General features: G+C 43.2%; 1 protein-coding gene across 2 annotated transcripts; it reads left to right on the plus strand.

Annotated features, from left to right (window-relative positions):
* The first annotated feature begins 322 nt into the window (after positions 1 to 322).
* On the plus strand, positions 323 to 17,507 carry LOC123510960 (solute carrier family 35 member B1-like). Of its 2 annotated transcripts, XR_006676660.1 has the most exons (10): positions 323 to 526; positions 704 to 801; positions 2,566 to 2,696; positions 3,227 to 3,335; positions 11,785 to 11,867; positions 12,160 to 12,286; positions 12,924 to 13,030; positions 13,435 to 13,588; positions 14,075 to 14,203; positions 16,524 to 17,507. XR_006676660.1 is itself a non-coding variant. In XM_045266498.1 (9 exons), exons 1-9 carry the CDS (start codon positions 426 to 428, stop codon positions 14,146 to 14,148), a joined length of 984 nt encoding a protein of 327 aa, XP_045122433.1. In that variant the 5' UTR covers positions 323 to 425; the 3' UTR covers positions 14,149 to 17,507. The 2 variants fall into 2 exon arrangements, 1 of the variants encoding a protein (XP_045122433.1); XM_045266498.1 differs by having other exon boundaries at positions 14,075 to 17,507.
* Positions 17,508 to 20,994: the final 3,487 nt, after the last annotated feature.

Below are 20,994 nucleotides of genomic sequence, written 5' to 3' on the forward strand. Positions count from 1 at the left end.
GCAACGGGGCATTTTTTCGCTCTAACGTCAGCATTTATTCATAATTATAACCTCATTTTATTGAAAGAAAACTCAGCACTCATCTTTTACATAATTGTCTTAGTCTAAAAAGAGGATATTGAAGCGTTTGCATGAAGAATTACTTCTTGTTTACAGTCTTCTGGTCTAATATAAAATTCTATTTACTCATATCATCTTGAAATATTTCATTCTAATTAACCGCAGTCTTTTATATAACTGTTTTGTCTTGAAATGAGGAGAAATAGGAAATTGTATAAGGAATTGGATCTTGTTTACAGAGCAAAGGCTCCGATACTTATAAGAGACACAAGAGGAGGAAGAAGAGGTCACTCAGGTCACAGCTGGCGGGTTGTACAGACACTCGCATACTCATTCACTCACTCCCCTCTCCTATCCCTGAAGTCATGACAGAAGAACAGAGTCTCTTCCAGAGGATGAAGTTCCTCATATATGCAGGCGGCATCTTCTTCCTCTACTTCTACTACGGTGTTCTGCAGGAATCCATGTGAGTGCCTATGTGTTAAGTGGCAGAGGAGCGGCAGTCTGACACTTCCTGCCAGTGAAAAGTAGCTATGATGTGATACCAATTTGTTTAAGAATGCAGAAGCTAACAAGTTGTATCCTTACTGAGATATTCCTTATTGGGCATCCTTATTTTCTTTAACGTTCTGTCTTTTCACAGAACTCGCACACGATATGGAGAAGAGAAAGAGAAATTCACGTATTCACTAGCGCTTGTGTTCTTCCAGTGTATAGTTAATGCGATCTATGCCAAATTAAGTGAGTATGTTGCTTTGTCCTTTGTCTCTTTGCCTGCTCAGGTGTTTGGCTAATGGCATGTGTACCTATGTGACTTTAAGGATATTTCTTACTAGATAGGCCAGAGCCCCATCTAGAAGCAAATAAAACCTTCAACCAGTACTGCTTTTGAAGACATCTCGTTGGAAAGCATAGGGTTGGTTAATATGGTTTCATCCAGACTCCCTAGAAACACTTCACATAAACTCATATAGAACATTTTCTAGAGATAAATAGAGTTGGTGTTTGAATGCAGCAACAGAAACTGCAGTAGCAATATATGTTCAGGGAGATCATTCCAAACAGACAACACCCTAATTGAAAAAATCGAGCCCTGACTTTAGTCTCACAGCGAGGAGTAGTCAACCTGTAGGGATGACCTCTTGTTCCAATAGTATTGTTCCTGACAAACAAGTGATCTAGGTCAGGGCACAAGCCATGTAAAATCTTATAAACCATGATAAGATCAGCTCTAAGCAAATGGCCTTTAATTGATTACAACTTAAGCGTAGAGAGACATTCAGAGTAACTCAAGTCCCTGAACCCAGATATCATCTTCGTCCACATCCACTGTACTCCTTCCAACAATATAAGATTGCCAAGGTAGCCTGTGTTCCACACCACAGACGAGTAGTCCAGGATTGGTTGTATATGGGTAACAAATACAGCTTTCATAAGTTCAGGGGAGTGGCACACTGTGCCTTTTAAAGAATGTCAAACCCCAACCCACTTGCCTTCATTGCAGTTTCTATTACATGTAGTTATGTTAGCAAAGGCTAGAGTAAGTTTGGTTAAGTTAGATCACATAAAGTACTGTAATGCATGAGACCTCACTTGATTGCTTTTCATGGGTCATATTTGCCTAATAGCATGTGTATCTGACATTTGGATTAGGTTATGTTTGTTAAGTACGAGTGTAGCATGTGTGAGAATAACCTAGAGTGCATGTAATGTTGCATAAATGGAGTGAAAGGAAATGGTATTGGGTAGACTCTGGAATTCCCTACCTGCTTCTATATTTCCATCTTCCCCTTACCTGAACCCATTCAAGAGGGAGGTTTCAAGACATTTATCCCTTTCTTTTGGGTAATTCTCTCTGACCTGCTTGGGGACCTGCAAACTAAGAGGGCCTTTATTTCTTTTCCCTTTTCTATTGCTATTGTCCAATTTTTTTCTTATATAAAAAAAGAAAGTGCAGTTATAGCAGCACAACTGTTAAATCTTGAAAGTTGCTTTATTTATTCAGTTTATAGTGACACCACCCAGAGCTGGCTACTTGGAACACTTGTGTGGAGTGTTCCCAAGATAACATTTGTCACAGGTGTTCCAGTGAATATGTGAATTAATAGGGACTGTATACTTTCTATTTACCTTTAGGTAACTGTCTTATTTTTAGAGGTGAATATTCTCTTTTTGTTGATTTGTACTTCATCATTTAGGTCTTTTGGATGTCCAAGTAATAAGTCTTTAAAATCATAAGGCTAAGTTTCAATTTGCCTTGAATGTGCCAGAATGTAAGAGATATGAAAGATCATTCACCATAGAAATCACTGAGTTATTGATGCTAATATTTAATGGTGTTTTCTGCCGTTGCAACCCTTTGTTTTATAAATTTGATGAATTAATGACCTCTATAACACCTGGTTTGAGTTCATACTGACCTTACCCATCTCATCCCTCCCCCATTTCGCCCTGTTCTACCCTGCCCCACCCCGCCCTGTGTTGCCCGGCCATCCTGCCCTCCAGTGGGGATGTTTGTACTGAAGCAGGGTGAGGACACAACCCGGCCACTGTACTATGCCTCCTGCTCCCTCACCTACCTGCTAGCCATGGTGTCATCCAACATGGCCCTGCAGTGGGTCAACTACCCCACACAGGTCAGCACCACACTACTGGCAGCAGCAGTAGTCCACTCTGTGCTTCTGGCTGGGTTGTCTTGATGCACCACTGTACTGAGGGAGTCTGAGTTGTGTTATTATAAACTATCTGCTGTATCATCTATTTCCACTTGCAGAAGCAGAAGTCTAGCTATGTTTTTTATTGATTTATTTTTTTATTGTTTGCTTATATGAGTTACATTTTCTTCTCCCAGTCAGATAGTGGAAAGGTGCTAAAATATGAAATTTGCAGATAGGAAAATTATTGTTTTTTTTTTGCATGTATTTTGTATTTAGAATAGTCTTAGTTTAGTCACATTACAATTACATGACATTTAGAACCAAAAATTTTCATTAAGGTTTCTAGGAACTACATATGGCATACTACTAAGGCAATCAGCTAAACAAAATGATGAGGAACACAATGAATATCTGTTGAGCAATTATGTACTTACAATTAAGATTCCTTTCTGAAGACACTCCTGCAGATGTTCTCAGACACTCAGAGGCTTGGTACTGTCTGTCCGTAGGTGGTGGGCAAGTCGTGCAAGCCAATCCCTGTGATGGTGTTGGGTGTTGTTCTCGGTCGGAAATCCTATGCCTGGAAGAAGTATGTCTTTGTACTGATGATTGTTATAGGTGAGTGGCTAAAGTCCCATATGTGGCTTGACTTATCTTGTTTGGTATCCCTGTTTATTTTGATGTGAAATTATATCTTCATGCTGATTATTATTGTTGGTGAGTGACTGTTGATGTGAGATTTCTTGGCTTTACTCACCTGGTATGTGTTTCTGTGGTTTGTGTGTTTTGTCTGGTGTTCAGAATAACCCAAACTGTGCTGTCTGTCATGAGTTCTGTTTTTTGATCCACAATTATGATGAGATGTATTGATTTGATTTAGTTTATTGTATATTAACTTGCATTTTGTTACCAGTATTAGTATATATTGTTACGGTCACGGCTGCGGTTAACTGCTACTGCTCACTAGAGAGAGTGTTATCCTGGCAAAATCGCCATTTTGTTACGGTACAGTTCAGTGGGGAATATAACACTCCATAGAGTCCCCACTACTATAAATCACAGCAGCCGTAACACTCAGGCTCTTTCAAGGTCGCCAACAGTGTATAACTTCCCCCACTGTAAGGGAATCTCCTTAGCAACTCCTCCTCCTGATCCAAGTAGAATTTATAAATGGTAGATGTTATGTGTAACAGGGCGAGGCCTTAATACCCCCTAGAGAAACCGCCCGCAAGGACAATTCCACCCACTTCTCTATGAAGTATTAATGCCTCTCCACACGCCTTGTCCACAGACGGTGATGAATCACAGACTGGGACAACATGCGCAGTGTATATATTACTATACTATCCTACTACTACAAGTGCTTCCTAACACCTGTCGACTGACATCCCTAGCCTACTACTACTACAGTACATGATGTGTACAGCACATCCGGTGATGTACACACAAGCCCAGACACCACCTACGGGTGACAACAGCCATACAAGAGTCCAGATACTCGTCACAGACAAGTCTGACGGACGAGAACCACGCACCACTGGCCGACATGAAGCCTCTCAGCATTCAATAGCGTGCGTGGCTACTACACTACAATACAGTATACTACTGAAACTATACAAAAGATGGTGGGGCACACAGCCGCCCACCAAACCCACTGGTGACCACAGCCACCAACAGCAACAACAGGACGAAACAATAACGCGTCCCTCCGCGTCGCCACACCCGAGTGGACGAACGCACAGGAAATGCAGCCCCAACCGGCTACACTTTCCTCAGGACAACAAGCCCGTTGTCCTACAGCCACGGTCTACCCAGTAGCAAGCCAGCTACTCAACAGGAGGGCACAACTCCCAGACCAATGACTAGTGAGTACCTCAACACAGCCCAGCAACACGTGTCTCTACCCTGTGCCAGAGCGTACGTGTTAACTCCGCTGAAGACTGGCTGGTACTGACTTGCTCGCCAGACAACGAGAAACGGGGAGAGGGAGGCGGGTTGTCTGCTCAACAGAACAGCCCGAGGGGCCCGCTGGGTGGCCACACACACACATATAAAATAATAAATTAAAGGAAATTAAGACGGTGCCCATCACACACCCTCCCTTAAAAGGAAAAATTTTGGAAACAAAACATTTACAAATTTTTTTTAAAAGGCATGGAACTGATTAAAGGGAATGACCCCGGGACAGACAATCAGCCACAATGTTGTCTGCTCCTTTTATATGTCTGACAATGATATTGTACTCCTGGAGTAGAAGACTCCAGCGAGTTAAACGCTGATTTTAAATTTAAACTTTTCTAAGAACTGAAGGGGCTATGATCTGAATAGATGACTACTTGGGGCCCATAAGCGGGGATGTAAATTTCAAAATGCTGCAAGGCTAACAAAATGGCAAGCAGCTCTTGCTCAATGACTGAATAGTTCTTCTGGGCGGGAGTAAACTTTTCGAAAAATAACACACAGGGTGGTTAACACCCTGGTCATCAGGCTGCAATAAAACTGCGCCTACTCCCACCTGACTGGCATCTACTGCGAGAGCAAAACTTTTTCTGAAGTCAGGGGCCTGGAGCACTGGCATCTCGCATAAAATGGTCTTAACTCGGTGGAAGGCGCTCTCACAGTCTTCACTCCAGGCCCACTTCTTACCCTTTTGCAAGAGATCTGTAAGAGGTGCCAGGAGGGTCGAATACCCCGGTACAAAACGACGGTAGTAACCTACCACTCCTAAGAATCTCTGCAAGGCACGGCGACAGGTCGGGGAACCGCCTGATCGCTTCTACTTTGGCTTCAGGAGGAGTGATGTAGCCATGGCTCACTCGGTAACCCAGGTATTGCACCCGAGCTTGTACAAATTCACACTTCTCCAAGTTGACAACTAATCCCGCTTCCTGGAGTCGTGCAAAGAGGGCTTCTACATTAGTCAGATGCTCAGCCCATGTTGTGTTATAGATAACCACATCATCAATGTATACGACACAGTGAGTCAGACCATCAGTAACTCGGTCCATGAGACGCTGAAATGTGGCTGGGGCATTTCGCAGCCCATAAGGCATCACTTGGCACTGATAGACAGCGCCGTTGGCCACAAAACTCGCTATCTCCTTAGCCCGCTCCGTCAATGGGACCTGCCAGTACCCTTGACAAGGTCCACTTTGGTGATAAAAGTAGCTGACCCGATTCGGTCCACAGAGTCATCTACACGGGGCAAGGGATAAGTGTCTACTTTTGTTAGAGCATTAACCCGCCTGAAGTCAATACAAAACCTGACCTTGCCATCAGGCTTAGGCTGCAGGGTGACTGGGGAACTCCATTGACTGTAAGTCCGAGTAATGAGCCCATGCTCAAGCATGTACTCCAACTCCTTCTCCACCAGTGCTTGCTTCATAGGATTTACTCGGTAGGGGGCAGTTTGACAGGCTCTGCGTCCCCAACATCAATATCGTGTGCTATCAACTGTGTCCTGCCCGGGACACTGCTAAACACTGAAGAGTACTTCCTCAGCCGCCGAAGCAACTCATCTTGCTGATCCCTAAATGTTCAACCTTCTCTTTCAAGAGATGGAGGCTATTCCGTTCCCACTGCCCTGTAGGAACAACAGGTTCAGGCCCAATAACTTCTGGAGCCTCTCCCTCCCGGCAGAAAAATAAAACTGAAGATGCCTCTTGCACGGCAGAACTAAAAGAGCCCTTCTGGCTAGTAGAACGAAAATAGGGCTTCAGCATGTTAACGTGACACAGCTGAGCCCTCTTGCGCCGGTCAGGAGTGACCACCAGGTAGTCGAGGTCACCTACCTTCTTCTCTATAACATAGGGGCCACTATAGCGGGCAGCAAGCGGCTGGCCCTGAAGTGGTAACAGCACGAGCACTTCATCTCCAGGGCAAAACTCCGATACTCGGCCCTTCGGTCATAATACCCCTTCATACTCTGCTGGGCCTTACACAGGTGGGCCTGCGCCACCTCTAATGCCTTGGCTAATCTCTCTCGACTGCTCATGAGGCTCTTAAGCAGTGAGACAGGGCGCTCAGGCGACGGCTGACACCAAGCCTCCCGAACAACGTCGAGCGGTCCACGCACTCGGTGTCCAAACACTAGCTGATTGGGTGAGAAACCCAAGGACTCAGTGGGCGCTTCTCTCACCGCAAATAAGACAAAGGGACACCCTCGTCCCAATCCTTATCTCTCTCCATGCAGAAACTCTTGAGCATGGTCTTGAGAGTTTGATGATGTCTCTCAGGGCTCCCTGAGACTGTGGATGATAAGCACTGGACACAATATGCTTGATCCCCACGCAGTCATCGTATCCTTAAACAACTTTGAAGTAAAGTTGGTCCCTGATCGGACTGCAGCTCTGCTGGCAATCCAAAGTGTGTAAAGAAGGTTAACAAAGCCTTCAGCACCACCTTAGAGTGAGTGCTTCTCAGGGAATTGCTTCAGGGTACCGCGTGGTAACATCCATTATGGTCAACAAATACTTGTGACCAGCCCTGGTAGTAGGCAGAGGACCTACTATATCAATCAAAACCCTCGTGAAGGGAGGATCAACAGCAGGGATGGGGTGGAGTGGCGCCACAGGGGGTGTCTGATTAGGCTTGCCCACCACTTGACAAGTGTGGCAGCACTTAAGAATCGTGGCTACTTCTCCAGACATGCTGGGCCACCAAAAATTGCGACGCAGGCGAGCGACGGTCTTCGGATGCCCAGGTGTCCAGCCATGGGCCCCTCATGTGCCAACAGCACAAGTGCCTCACGCAGCTTATGCGGCACAACTACTTGCAGTAGTTCACCACCGTCACTCTCCTGCCATCTACGACACAACACCCCTTGATGCAAAACAAACTCCTCCCTGCCCTCCAACTCCTCACTTCCCTCACCCACTCGAGCAAAGAAGGAGGCCAACGCCGGGTCCTCCTGCTGCCTACGAATGAGCTCTGCAGGCTCTAGCTGGGTAAGAGAAAGGGGACTATATGGTCATGGGATTAACTCAACGCTGCAACCCTACGTCTCACACGGCATCGAGGACGGAGAGCTGGCCCAGGCTGCTCCGCTCTTGCCATGTGATCCGGTGAGTCCTAAGTAGGATCATCACCACCAGCCAGGCAGTCACCAGGCAAGGGAACGGCTCGCTCCCTGCCTCCACGATGCTCCACAAGGGGAGAAACTTCCAACGCTCCCACAGAACTGGAAGTCTCCCCATCCTGGGCGCCAACTTCCAACAAACTGCCTGATTTATCATGCTGGGGCCTGTGCTGAACATCAGAGCCCTCAGCCTCCACACCAGGAAGCGACTCAGCACGAGTGCTCCCTCCGGAGTGCTCTGCAGAGTGAGGATAACCATCAAACAACTCAGCTACACCCAACACTCCGTCCTCACTCTCAGCAACAACTCCCAAAGCCGAGTCCGGTGCATTAACAAGTGACTCCACGCCGTCACCATCAGCCTCTACACCAGAACTCAATGGTGAGCCCAACACTGGCTCCACCACATCAGCACTGCTACTCCCATCTGGAGTCAATCCCACCTGGCTGCTAGCAGCCTCCTGGGTAGTAACAGGCTCTCTCTCAGCCCGGCGGGCCTGAGAGCGGGTAACAACATTTACATAGTCTCGCACCACTGGCCCAGACTCTTCAGCAACCTCATCCTCATCAGAGGTTGGGATCCATACACGACCACCAGCCAAATCATTCCCAAGCAGGAAGTCCACTCCTGCGACTGGCAGTTCGTCTGTCACTGCTACTGCCTTGCTAGATGTCACCTTCCTACCAGTGACATTTCGGCACACTGACTGTTGTGCTCCCGTGTCTCGCAGTACAGTGACAGGATACTTTGTGCCATCAATCTCGACAGTGCCTCCACACAGGAAAGGACGGCACCAGTCAAGCTCACTATCCTTAGGTGCGGGTGTGGCAACAGGGGAGGGACAGGGGGCCAACCTGCTCTCCCTCCTCCAAACACAACTCAGGCACACGCCATGCCTTCTCACTTCTAGAACCTGAAGGAGCAGTCAACTCATCACCACAAACTTGGTCTGGACTCACCAACAAGGCAACTGGTTTTTGCGAGGACTTGGGAGTTTCAGCTGTCACTAACTTTGGGCAATTGAACTTAAAATGCCCTTTTCCTCGGCAGTGATAGCACGTAGGCTGGTAATCATACTTGGGAGTTCTAGGGGCCGCCTTCCCTGCCGTCCCATCCTTCGCAGAAGAAGGAGGGGTGGGGGCCTGGGGCTTTCCCAAACCCATCTTACTGCCGAATCCAGTATATCGCCTAAAATGGCCTGGAGAGCCCGAGGAAGAACTGCCACCACTCCCTGGGCCTCCCTTAGGACCACCTTCCTTACGACTCCAACTCCCAGGCTGCTGCACAGGACGGTGGGCCAACACATAATCATCAGCCCATGTAGCAGCCTCCTTCAAAGTCCTAAACCTCTTCTCCCTCAACAGAGGTACCAGCTCCTTATCAGCAATATCAATGAACTGCTCCATAACTACTAACTCCTTCAAAGCCTCGAGAGAGTCAACACCCTCGCTAGCAATCCACCTCTCAAACACTTGCTCCAGTGAACGAGCACACTCGAGGTAGGAGTCACTTGCTCGCTTCCTCTTTCCTCTGAATTGCAAGCGATAGGCTTCTGGTCGCAGCTCATATGCCCGCAAGATGTCAGCCTTAAACTCCTCATAATCATCCAGATCATCAGCTGACATTTTATCATAAACTTCCAAGGCTTTTCCCTTGAGTTTATTCGCGACCAAGCCTACCCATCTCTCTCGAGACCAAGCAAACTCCTTGGCTTTCCTCTCGAAGCGAACAAACCATTCAGCCACTTTAGCCTCATCAAACTCAGGCACTAGCTGGAGACTTGAACTAAAGTATGCTCTACACTCTGTTCTCCTCCTCCTCTTGCACCACCAACAACTCCAGGCGTACTTACTGCATGGCGAGTTCTCGCCCACTCCAACTCTCTATCTTTATCTGCCCTTTCTCTCTCCATCTCTCTAGCCTCCTTCTCTGCTGCTAGTCTGTTCAACTCTCGTCTCTCTTCCACCTCTCTAGCCTCCTGCTCTGCTGCTAATCTGTTTAACTCTCACCTCTCTTCTGCTTCTATCTCCATTTTCCTTATTTCCAGCTTCAATCGCAGTTCCTCCAGTCTGGCAGCTGACTGGACACTATCAGCAATACTGCTTGCTGGACTAGATCGTCGGGAGCCTTCCCTGCTTCCGATACTTCTGCCAGGGCTAATATATCCCACATCACCTTCACTGGGACCGCCACGTCCGTTATCATGAGACATACGTGCGTCATCATACCCACGTGGTGAATCTCGCCGGCTCACACTCGCATCCTCACCCTCCACTGGTGAGGTGAAAAGGCCAGTAACTCTCTCCATGGTGCTCACAAGGACTCGTTTTCACAAACAATAAAATAATATAAGTAATAATACCCCACACAATAACACTACACACTATAAAGCACTTGGTTTATCCTGGCGAGGTCGCCACTTTTGTTACGGTCACGGCTGCGGTTAACTGCTACAGCTCACTAGAGTGTTATCCTGGCAAAATCGCCAGCTTTGTTACGGTCAGTACAGTGGGGAATATAACACTCCACAGAGTCCCCACTACTATAAATCACAGCAGCCGTAACCCTCAGGTTCTTTCAAGGTCGCCAACAGTGTATAACTTCCCCCACTGTAAGGGAATCTCCTTAGCAACTCCTTCTCCTCCTGTACCCAACCAAGTAGAATTTATAAATGGTAGATGTTATGTGTAACAGGGCGAGGCCTTAATACCCCCTAGAGAAACCGCCCACAAGGACAATTCCACCCACTTCTCTATGAAGTATTAATGCCTCTCCACACGCCTTGTCCACAGACGGTGATGAATCACAGACTGGGACAACATGCGCAGTGTATATATTACTATACTATCTATTACTACAAGTGCTTCCTAACACCTGTCAGACTGACTCCCCTAGCTACAACTACTACAACATATGATGTGTACAGCACATCCGGTGGTGTACACACAAGCCCAGACACCACCTACGGGTGACAACAGCCATACAAGGAGTCCAGATACTCGTCACAGACAAGTCTGACGAACGAGAACCACGTACAAACTGGCCGACAGCACGAAGCTTTTCAGCTTTCACTAGCGTGCGTGACTACAATACAGTATACTACTGGGGCTATACAAAAGATGATGGGGGCACACTGCCGCCCACCAAACCCCACTGGTGGCTGTAGTCACAGCAACAATGGGACGAAACAATAACGTGTCCCTCCGTGTCACCACACAGGCCACAACCTCTCGAGTTACATCTTGTTCCTACTTACGGCTAGGTGAGAATCGAACCCAGGCCCTCTTGGTTGTGAGCTGAGTGTGCTAACCAATGCTGTCTGTGTGTGTTTGTGTGTGTGATATGCCCAAGGAAGAGGCCATCATCACTGTGGTGTCTTGCGAAGATTGAGCTGTGCCTTGAGGCAGCCTGAATATAGTGAGTGGGTGACACTCTAGTGGCCGGTGGCTGTCACTGTCAGGCTGATGGTGGTGTTCAGGTCCAGGACAGATTGCCTCACGGTATACAATTTCTGTCATTGTTTTGTGAGTGATGTTAGTGGCAGAAACTCACTGAGTCATCTTCCTATTCTTCTTTATTTTCAGGAGTGATGCTGTCTATCTATTTAATTTGTTTCCCATGTTTATATGCAAGATATATTGATGTTAAGAATTTATATACAATTGTTGTTGTCAGTGTATGAGAAGTGATAGTACCAGGAACTCACTCACCCATGCTCCTTCACTCCTCTATCCTGAAGAGTGGTTCTGTCTATGTAACGGGTCACTGATGTAATTATATATTTAAGATGTATTGGCTTCACAAATTTAGCTACAATTGTTGTCGTCAGTGTATGGGAAGTGAATGTGGCAGAAACTCATTCACCCTTGCTTTTTCACTCCTTTATTCTTGAGTGGTTCTGTCAATCTATATAACCCATGTATCAGGAAGTTTAGTAGGTGCACTTGTCATCATTGTTCAGTAGATGGTGACACCTTTGTCATCCTCAGGCGTGGCACTGTTCATCTACAAGGACTCAAAGGCTCAGAGTGCGTCATCAGGGGAGGGCCTGGGGCTTGGTGAAGTGCTTCTGGTGAGTGTGGCTTAATGGTGTTTGGCATTGTCATTTATTATAGCTAGCCATTTAGCCTTACACCAGTGATAATGTGATTTGTTTTCTATACCCAAATGCAGTGTTAATTTCCCTTTTTGTAAATTATCTACCATTTTTCTTTGTACATCTTTTGGATATAAATTATTAAGGAATGTGTGACTTGTACCAGCATGTCTAAATCTACAGGTAATATTCCAGAATTTTTTGGCATAGGGAGTGGTGATGGTGGTGGTGCTTGGTGGTGGTGGCCTCATTAGTCTTGTTCCTGCAGATGCTCTCCCTCACCATGGACGGCCTGACAGGGGCGGTGCAGGAGCGGATGATTGCTGAGTCTAAGACCAAGTCGGGCCACATGATGCTCAACATGAATCTCTTTTCCATCGGCTACCTTTCCATTGGTGTGTGTCTGGGATGAAAGGGTGTTGTGGGCCTCTCTTTCCTCACTGCTATGGACTATACTGGTTTTTGTTTGGTTTGGTGATTTGAATGTATAGCTTTTTTCCTCAGATTTTGCTGAAAGTTTGTTTTCTGAGACTCAAGGGTTTTATGGTGTTCTTTGAGTTGTATGGAGGGAGCAGGATTGGTGGAAATTATCTATAAGTAAGCCTTTTGTTCTCAGACTGCTCCCTATTAAATTTCTTTTCTGAGTGTATGTAAGGTTTTATATTCTTCTTCCTGAGTCATATTTAGGAAGCAGAATTGTTAGAAATTACTTAAATGTACCAATTTTATCCTCAGATTATTTCCCATCATGCATCTTTTCTTCCTTTTCTGAGACTGTCTTGTTCTAATATCCTGAGTCATATCTAGAGAAGAGGATTTGATGCTAAGAATTTTTTCTCATGTAATTTTTTTTTTGCACTTCAAGAGTTATTAATGTTCTTCTAAGGTATATTTAAGTTATATAAGAGTATGTTTGTCTAAGTGTGTGCCTCACAAGAATCTTTGCTCAGTGTCTCCACTCATTCAGCCATCACCTGCATGTGGCTTAGGATGTGTAGCTGCCAGGTACTGACAGCCTTGTGTTCTTTGCAGCGCTCCTGGTCACTGGGGAAATATTCTCCTTCATTGGATTTGTTCAGCGATTCCCTGAAGTGATCAGCAAGATGATTACATTCAGCATCTGCAGTGCACTGGGCCAGGTCAGTGGTGCTTGAAGGTAGTTGTCACTATCTATATATCTTTCTTTGCTATATCAGTCTGCTCTTACTCTTGAACTTTGGTGACTGAGGCAGGATGTGAACATACATACTCCCTGTTTCATTTCTTCTGAACCTACAGGAAAGATTTTGTGGGTATAGATTATGTTCTTAATTTTTTTCTTTTTTGTACGTGCCTAGACTTTTTTTAGGTTTTTTCAATACTGTGAATTGTTGTTTACCACAGTCAAGGAGCTAAGATGGTTGTGGAAGTAGTGTTTAGTATGGTTAGTGTGCTTTTAATGCAATGAATTGTTGCCATCACACTCACAAGGCTAAGACAATTGTTGAAGCAGTGTTTAGTGTGTATAGTGTGATGTCAATGCTGTCACTTTTTTGCCTTGCAGTTCTTCATCTTCCTGATGGTGAGTGACTTTGGGCCATTGCCGTGCTCTGTTGTCACCACCACACGCAAGTTCTTCACCGTCCTGGGCTCAGTCATTCTCTTTGGCAACAAGCTCTCGCCCCGGCAGTGGAGTGGCACCTTCCTAGTGTTCTCAGGTAAGAAGTTTGTTATTTGACCATTTGTGCCCTGCATTAAAACCCTTACTTTTTTGTTGGTGTTGTAAGGCACTGTGTGGGTAAAGGGTACAAAGATAGAAATAGAAAACCCTCACTGAAGATGCTAATGTGAAGAATTATTCAGAATTAGAGTGATGTCTTGAAACCTCCCTTTTTAAGCGGCTCAGGTCAGACAGCAGTAGATAGGCAGCTCCAGACTTGTGGCTTGACTCTGTGTTGTGTAATCAGGGTGATGTTTGAAACCCTTGCTGAATTCAGTGAAATGTCTCTGTGACCTCACTAAGTATATATCAGTGTAGTTTGATATAATGTCCATAAAATGATAATGAATGAATATATAGCTACTTGTATAATGTCAGGAGATTTGAGGTGTGTGTGTGTGGGTCCTTGATTAGCTTATTTTGCTTTTTTATTTTATGGATTGTATTTTTCTAATGGAAGTATTTTTTTACTTTTTTCTACCAGGCCTCACTTTGGATGCAGTGTTTGGCAAATCTCCCAAGAAGGCAGTGGAGGAGGACAAGGAGAGTAAAGAATGAAGAAACAACAGTGTCAAGATTTGCTAAGATGTGCGAGGAGAAGGCAGAGATGAAGGTAATAGCTTAAGAAACAGTTGAAGTGTATGGGTGAGTGCATAGATACAGAGAAGTGATGGTGTTTGCATGTGCATATAAAAAGATGATTTGTAATGTTTGAAGAAGTATGTAATCGTGACTTCATCTGGCAGTCAGGAAAGCTTAATTAATTCATGAGTTAGCAAGTAGTTTTGTGTCAAATTGTGAGATATGTGATTTATATCCTGTGCATGTTATGATTTTGTAGAGATGAACAGTGATTAGGGTGAATTCAAGGTGGTGCCTGGAATTTAGAGAGTGAAAGTTTTGTAATCTTATCTGCTTTGACATCTGTTCTCATGGCTCCTTCAAGGACATGGCCATGATAGGTGTCTGAGTAGATTAGATTAGATTACTGCTTTTTTATTGATATAGGTACTCTGACTGATGTAAACTGTGAGACTTAACTTAGATGACTTGCTGGTAACTCGTCAGTTGCTTTCCAGAAACTAAATTGGTGCTGAAGATGGAAAATTTTTGACATTTTTTTTTTTATGTACAGGTGAAGTGCAACTCGTAATGTAGTGCATGTACTAATATTTTCAAAGTGCTTTTTTTTTTGGTAGACATTTATTCCTAGCCATTAATGCTTTTGTAAATCGGACTTGTTTTATCCGTAACTTTGTACTTTTGTAAATCGAGTGTTTTGAGAATCTTGGCTCACCTGTACTGTGTCCCAAGCACCAATAGACTCACTGCTGTGCTAAAGATCCGTCCCTTGGTGGCTCAGGAGGCAGCTGGATCTGTTGTTGTTGATGTTCAGTTGCTGCTCCTCAGTTATCTTGATGTTTATAGGTTCAGTGTGGTCAGGTCTGCAGTTCATAAAGCTGCTTGTGTAGGCTTTGGGATGTTGAAATTCTTACAGAACATTAATGAATTCACTATTGTCAGGATTGTGGTTGGTCAAACTGCTTGTATAGGATATGGGAGGTTTAGATTCTTGCTTCCAGTTCAGTACCTTACCAAAGTCTATTTATTTTGTGTGGCTGGATTGGAGGTTGACGGAACTGCTTGTAGGTTGGAAAAGTTTAAGATTTCTGGCATACATTCTTGAGAGCTTAGCCAAGTTCAGTTTGTTGCACTTACTCACTTATTAAAATCATTCCATTGGTTTTGTAGGATTTTGAGTTTTAATTTAGTATTGAGCAATTTATTTTTTCTTATTTAATAGTCTGAGTTATGAGTAGATTGATGGTAAAGGCAGTGGAAATGGATAAGAAGGATTTGGTATTGAGATTTGAAGTATTGCATTATAGAGTGGTGGATGTGAAGAGATCACTTGGTTGTGGAGGGAATGGAAGTGAGATGACATGGATGAACAAAGGTGGATGTTGTGTATGTGAGAGGAGGACAGGAGGACACTGTGTTGGAATGTTTGAGAGAGAAGAATGGCAAGTGAGTGAATGGAGTGTGCAGACAGCAAGTGTAGCACAGGAACAAGTGGAAACATGACTTGTTCTGAGGGAGGTAAGAGGAGCTGGTGTCATAGCAAATTAGATTAAATGTTTGTGTTTTCTTCTGACAAAGATTGAAATGAGATAAGATTGGAGTGGAAGTAACAGAAACAAGTGGAGGGGTGACTGTTGTTTCGAGGAAGGTGAGAAGCAAATTAGGTTAGACTTCTGTGTTTCTGTTTGGCAAAGATTGAACTAAGGTGAGATAGAAATGAAAGCCAGTGAAGCAAGTCAGTGAATCAATATAAAGGAAGTTTTGCCTGTAGTTTAACGTCTAACAAATGTATGATGCACATTTCATTTCACGAGTGTCGCTTTGGTGTGTTTCCCTGCGTCTTGCAATCTATCCCTGGTTGTTTGGGAATGAGTGGTGTGCTGGAGGCAATGAAGTGACAGGGACAAACTGGGCAGCCCCCGAGGCCCTGCTGTGGATGTGAACCTCTTGCCATCACTCATGCTGGTGTTACTGGTGGTGGGGTGTGGGTGGCTGTTAAGAGATGTTATTTATATTTATCATTATCACTTATTTTGTTTCTCATGATGGACAGCTTTCATAATTCTTATCATTCACCATAGTATCACCTGCAAAGTTATATATTCTCTTAATACCATGCTTGTTTTTGTCATTTTGTGCTGTTATTTATTCAGTGAGTTATTTTATATGTTATTGAGGTACAGTTCATTCCTAGTTAGGTACACACGCGCACATAAACACACAACAACTCTGACTAAATTTTGATACTCATAACAGCTACACTTTAGAAGTCTTGTTTTTGAGTACAGAATGTCAGGTTTAGATTCTTTAAGTTTAGTATTCATTATTTATTATTGCTGTCTTTCCTTCAGGTGAGCAAATGATCTGGTGCAGTGTTAGTGCCTGTGAGGTAGTTGTGTTTCCCAGAAGTTAGAGAAAATTTGAACTTACTTAGAAGAATAGTGTATGATGTTGAGTATCTGATAAGTAAAGCTGCTGTACTTGAGTCTGACATGTACAGTTAATTAATCACTCACTTTGTGCTGTACCTTTTCCTCAATCTTATGTTGTGTGACTTAAGGCTCTATCAAGTATTTTGTTAGACTTGACAGATCAAATGGGAAACTGATAAGGTAATTTGATGTGTAACATATCACTGTCACATTGTATTTTGGCCTCAGTTATATGTGCTCTGATCTAAGAAGCTATCAAGTGTTTTATGAGGAGACTCAGCAGATCAGGTGTGCTTAAGATCAGGGGAAAATTAGCATAGTGAGGAAGTGAAAATTATTTATTGTGTTTTGCCCTTTCCTCTCCCCTAAGTCATGTCATCTATGAATCCATCAAGAGTCGTTTTGTGTGAGAAAACTCGACAGATCAATGGAAAAATTTTGTCCTGTGAGGGAGTGAAGGTTACTTGACTTTTAATAAATCACTCCTACTGTGTTTTGTGTCTTCAATCTTATGTGGTGTGACAAGAACCCATCAAGACTTGAAAGAAGATTTGGGAGATTAGAAATATTTAAGGCTAATGGACAGTGAGACAGTGATGATTTCTTAACTTCCAATATATCACTCCTATTGTGTTTTGCCTTCAATCTTATGTGGTGTGATGTAAGAACCCATCAAGAGTCATGATTTGTTGGAACATAAGATTACTGGAAGACTTCAGCACAGTGAGTGAAGGTTACTTGGTCATGACTTGAGTGAAAACAGTAGGGTGGTGTAGGAGGTAGTGTCCTGTGGCGTAGTTCAGCTCAGTGCAGCCATGTGGTGTTTGAAAGACTTGGCTTAAATGAGAAAGACAAAGAGTTTATATTTTTATGTCAAAGATGAAGTAAATATTCCTGAATTATTCTTTTTTTTTTTATATGACCTCAATTGTTCAGTGTTTCTAGGGTAGACTAATGTTTGTTATTTCTTCCCCCTTAATTTATACTATCAGAGGTTGTTGTCTCTTGCATTACTTGCTTACTTTTATTGCACAAGGTTAATATATTTTCTTTAACCTCCCCAGTACCAAGACACATTTCCATATTTGTTCTGCTTACTATTTAGCAACTTTATACAGCTTCAGAAACTTATGTGGGGATTAAAGTGGTGAAGACTGTGACCATTAATCTTCTGACCTCCATAGACCCTTTCTAATATCAATAAAATGGTCTAATTGTCCACAAATCTCAAGGTAAAAATGTGGCCCAGTACAGAAGGGGTTAACTATGTCAAGTAATTATTGGCAAGTCATTCCAGAATAGATTGATAGTAATGATATTTATCTTAAACGTGAAAAGTGGTAATTTTTTGCTAATTTGTCTGCTTCACTCTCATAATATTTTTTTCTTCTGTTTTTCCTCTCCTTCATTCACTCATCAAATGAACAAATAAGAAAAAGATTAATCATATTCCAGCTTACACATATTCTAACTAGCATTGCAGTGACCTCAATAGATTTAACTGAAACATTAGAAATACAAATACAAAAGTTTATGTTGCATTACATTAACTCAACTGATAATCATACAATCTTCACACATTTCCTCTGTATCTATGTGTGACATTTTGGTGAATCTGAGTGGCTTCTAGTTAGTCTTTGCGACAGATGCATTAATTAATCAGAGGAGGAGAGTGAATCATGTATGAATATTCAGGTGTTGATTAAAAATGGGATATAATTGTTATTTTTAAGCAGAAAGAGTAGTAAGAAGAGACATCAACATGTTAAAGCTGCATGGTTGTAACTTGAGAGATTTATGGGTTTTGTAAAGTTTAAGGAAATGAGGAAAAGAGAGAGAAGGACGGGAAGCGATAAGTAAGAGATAAAAGTGAATAAACTCGGAACGAAAAAAGAAGCATAAATGAGAGAAAGAAAAGGAATAGAAGAAAAAAAAAACGTAGCAATAAGATAAAGATTAGCATGAATAAAGTCATGGTGAAAATAAATAACGAAAAGAGAATGGAATGAAGGGAAAACTAGGACACACACACACACACACACACACACACACACAAATGCAAACGAGCTAAAGGGGAGAAAAAGAGGTCGAAGAATAAATGTAAAAGCGAAATGGGGTAGAAATATTAAGAAGGGGAATAGGGAGGCAAATGAAAGGAGGGATGGAAGAGGGGAAGAGAAAGGGACATTTGCGTGTGATATAATTGAAGGAAGGAGACGAACGCAGGAGAGGCGAGGGGAAAAGAGAGGGAAGAGAAGGGAGAGGCTGGGCACCCTAATGACAATATAGTGAGAGGCAAGCGAGATATAATGAACGTCTCTCTCTCTCTCTCTCTCTCTCTCTCTCTCTCTCTCTCTCTCTCTCTCACTACAGTGTATGTATAGTATATTTCACGTGCTTACTCGATAGGAAGTAGCTACACACACACACACACACACACACACCAAAGGTAAGCTTGTTTGCTCTCTTCCCCTCTATCCCTCCTTTCTCTCTCTCTCTCTCTCTCTCTCTCTCTCTCTCTCTCTCTCTCTCTCTCTCTCTCTCTCTCTCTCTCCCTTCCTTCCCCTTCTCTCCCTTACATCTTTTTCCTCTACCAAACACGCATTTTGTCTTTACCTCGTTGCCTCTCCCTTCCTCTCCCTTCCTCTCCCTTCACCTGTCCACAGCACACAGAGCCTGAAGAGAGAGAGAGAGAGAGAGAGAGAGAGAAAGTGTCTGTGTGTTTGTTCACTTTGGACTGAGTGAGTCATTGGTCTTTTATTATAAATGACTTGATCTTTTACCCTCGTTCTTTTCTCCCTTCCTTTATCTCTCTCTCTCTCTCTCTCTCTCTCTCTCTCTCTCTCTCTCTCTCTCTCTCTCTCTCTCTCTCTATTCCATTTTCTGTCATTCTCTTGTGTCCGATTCCTCTTTCTTTTTCTCCCTTATTTCCTTTTATTGTCTTCTTCTTCTTCTTTCTCTTATATTATCTTATATTCTCTTGTTTCGCATCCTCCTTTCCTTCTGTATGTCTTCCTTTTGTATTTTCTCTCTATTCCTTGCTTTTATTTTTGCTGTCTCTCTTACTTTCTTTTTCTGTTCTACCACGTGTCTGTAATTGCTCTCTCTCTCTCTCTCTCTCTCTCTCTCTCTCTCTCTCTCTCAAATATACGCCATTTTGTTTTTATCCTTTGTCATTTTCTTCTACTTTTTATTATTTTCTTTCGTTTTTTTTTCTTGTTTCTTTTATATCTTGCTTTGCTCCGCTGTCTCTCCATTTATTCATTCCTCTCTCTTATTTCCTCTCTCATTCATTCCATTCACATCTTTCTCCCCGTTTTCATGTCGTTTCTGTTGCTTCCCTCCGGCTCTCTCTCTCTCTCTCTCTCTCTCTCTCTCTCTCTCTCCCTCCTCGTCGTTGGAGGTTCAACATGGATCATTCAGAGATGACCTTCCACGCTTCTCTCTCTCTCTCTCTCTCTCTCTCTCTCTCTCTCTCTCTCTCTCTCTCTCTCTCTCTCTCTCTCTCTCTCTCTCTCTCTCTCTTTCTGCATTTATCTATCTGTCTATCTATCTATCTATCTATCTATCTATCTATTTATCTATCTATCTATCTGTTTATCTTATTTGTCTATCTACCTACCTATCTATCTATCTGTTTATCTATCTATCTATCTGTTTGTCTGTCTCTCCATCTATCTATTTCTATGCATATTTTTTTTATTTATTCATCCTTTACAGTTTATATACAAGTTAACTGTTTTTTTATGTATGTATGTATGTATGTATGTATGTATGTATGTGTGTATGTGTATGTATGTTTGCTTTTTCTTCCGTGATGGAGGAAGCCACATTGATATTTTTCTTATTTTCTCTCCCTTTTTAATTTCATGCTTTTACTCATTACTATTTTTTTTTGGGGGGTATCGTCTGTTCTATTCCTCTTCTAATTAAGACGGTACGTGAGTCTCGCTAATTATCCGGGTTCTATTATGGCGATGGCGGTGGTTGTGGTGGTGGTGGTGGTGGACGTAACAACAACAACAGCAACAGTAACTTCATACGGTATAACTTTCTTACCGTCTTTAAACAACAACAACAACAATATTAATCTTATGAAACCTCCCAGGCTATACTCGGTCTTTCAATAACAACAACAACAACAACACCACCACCACCACTACCACTGACAACAACACCAGCATGAATCTGTTATAAAATCTCACACCTTGTCTCTCTGTCTCTCCCTGTGCCTGTCCTCCTGTCCATCTGTCTATCCGTCTGTCAGCCACGGGGGAGAAACACTGTATGCAGATCTTTCCTTATTATATTTTAATTTTTGCTGAGTTTATATCAACGAGTGCATTTTATTGAACCAGAATATCGGAGGGTAATTAAGTTGTGGATGTAG

This window comes from Portunus trituberculatus, chromosome 30 (genome assembly GCF_017591435.1).
Source record: "Portunus trituberculatus isolate SZX2019 chromosome 30, ASM1759143v1, whole genome shotgun sequence".
NCBI classification, from domain to species: domain Eukaryota; kingdom Metazoa; phylum Arthropoda; class Malacostraca; order Decapoda; family Portunidae; genus Portunus; species Portunus trituberculatus.

Excerpts from the sequence above, each read along its gene's own strand:
- LOC123510960 (XM_045266498.1), top strand. The coding sequence starts at position 426 with ATGACAGAAGAACAGAGTCTCTTCCAGAGGATGAAGTTCCTCATATAT. Across the intron at positions 11,868-12,159 it reads GGCTTGGTGAAGTGCTTCTG|ATGCTCTCCCTCACCATGGA; the intron begins GTGAGTGTGGCT and ends TTGTTCCTGCAG. Across the intron at positions 13,031-13,434 it reads TCTGCAGTGCACTGGGCCAG|TTCTTCATCTTCCTGATGGT; the intron begins GTCAGTGGTGCT and ends TTTGCCTTGCAG.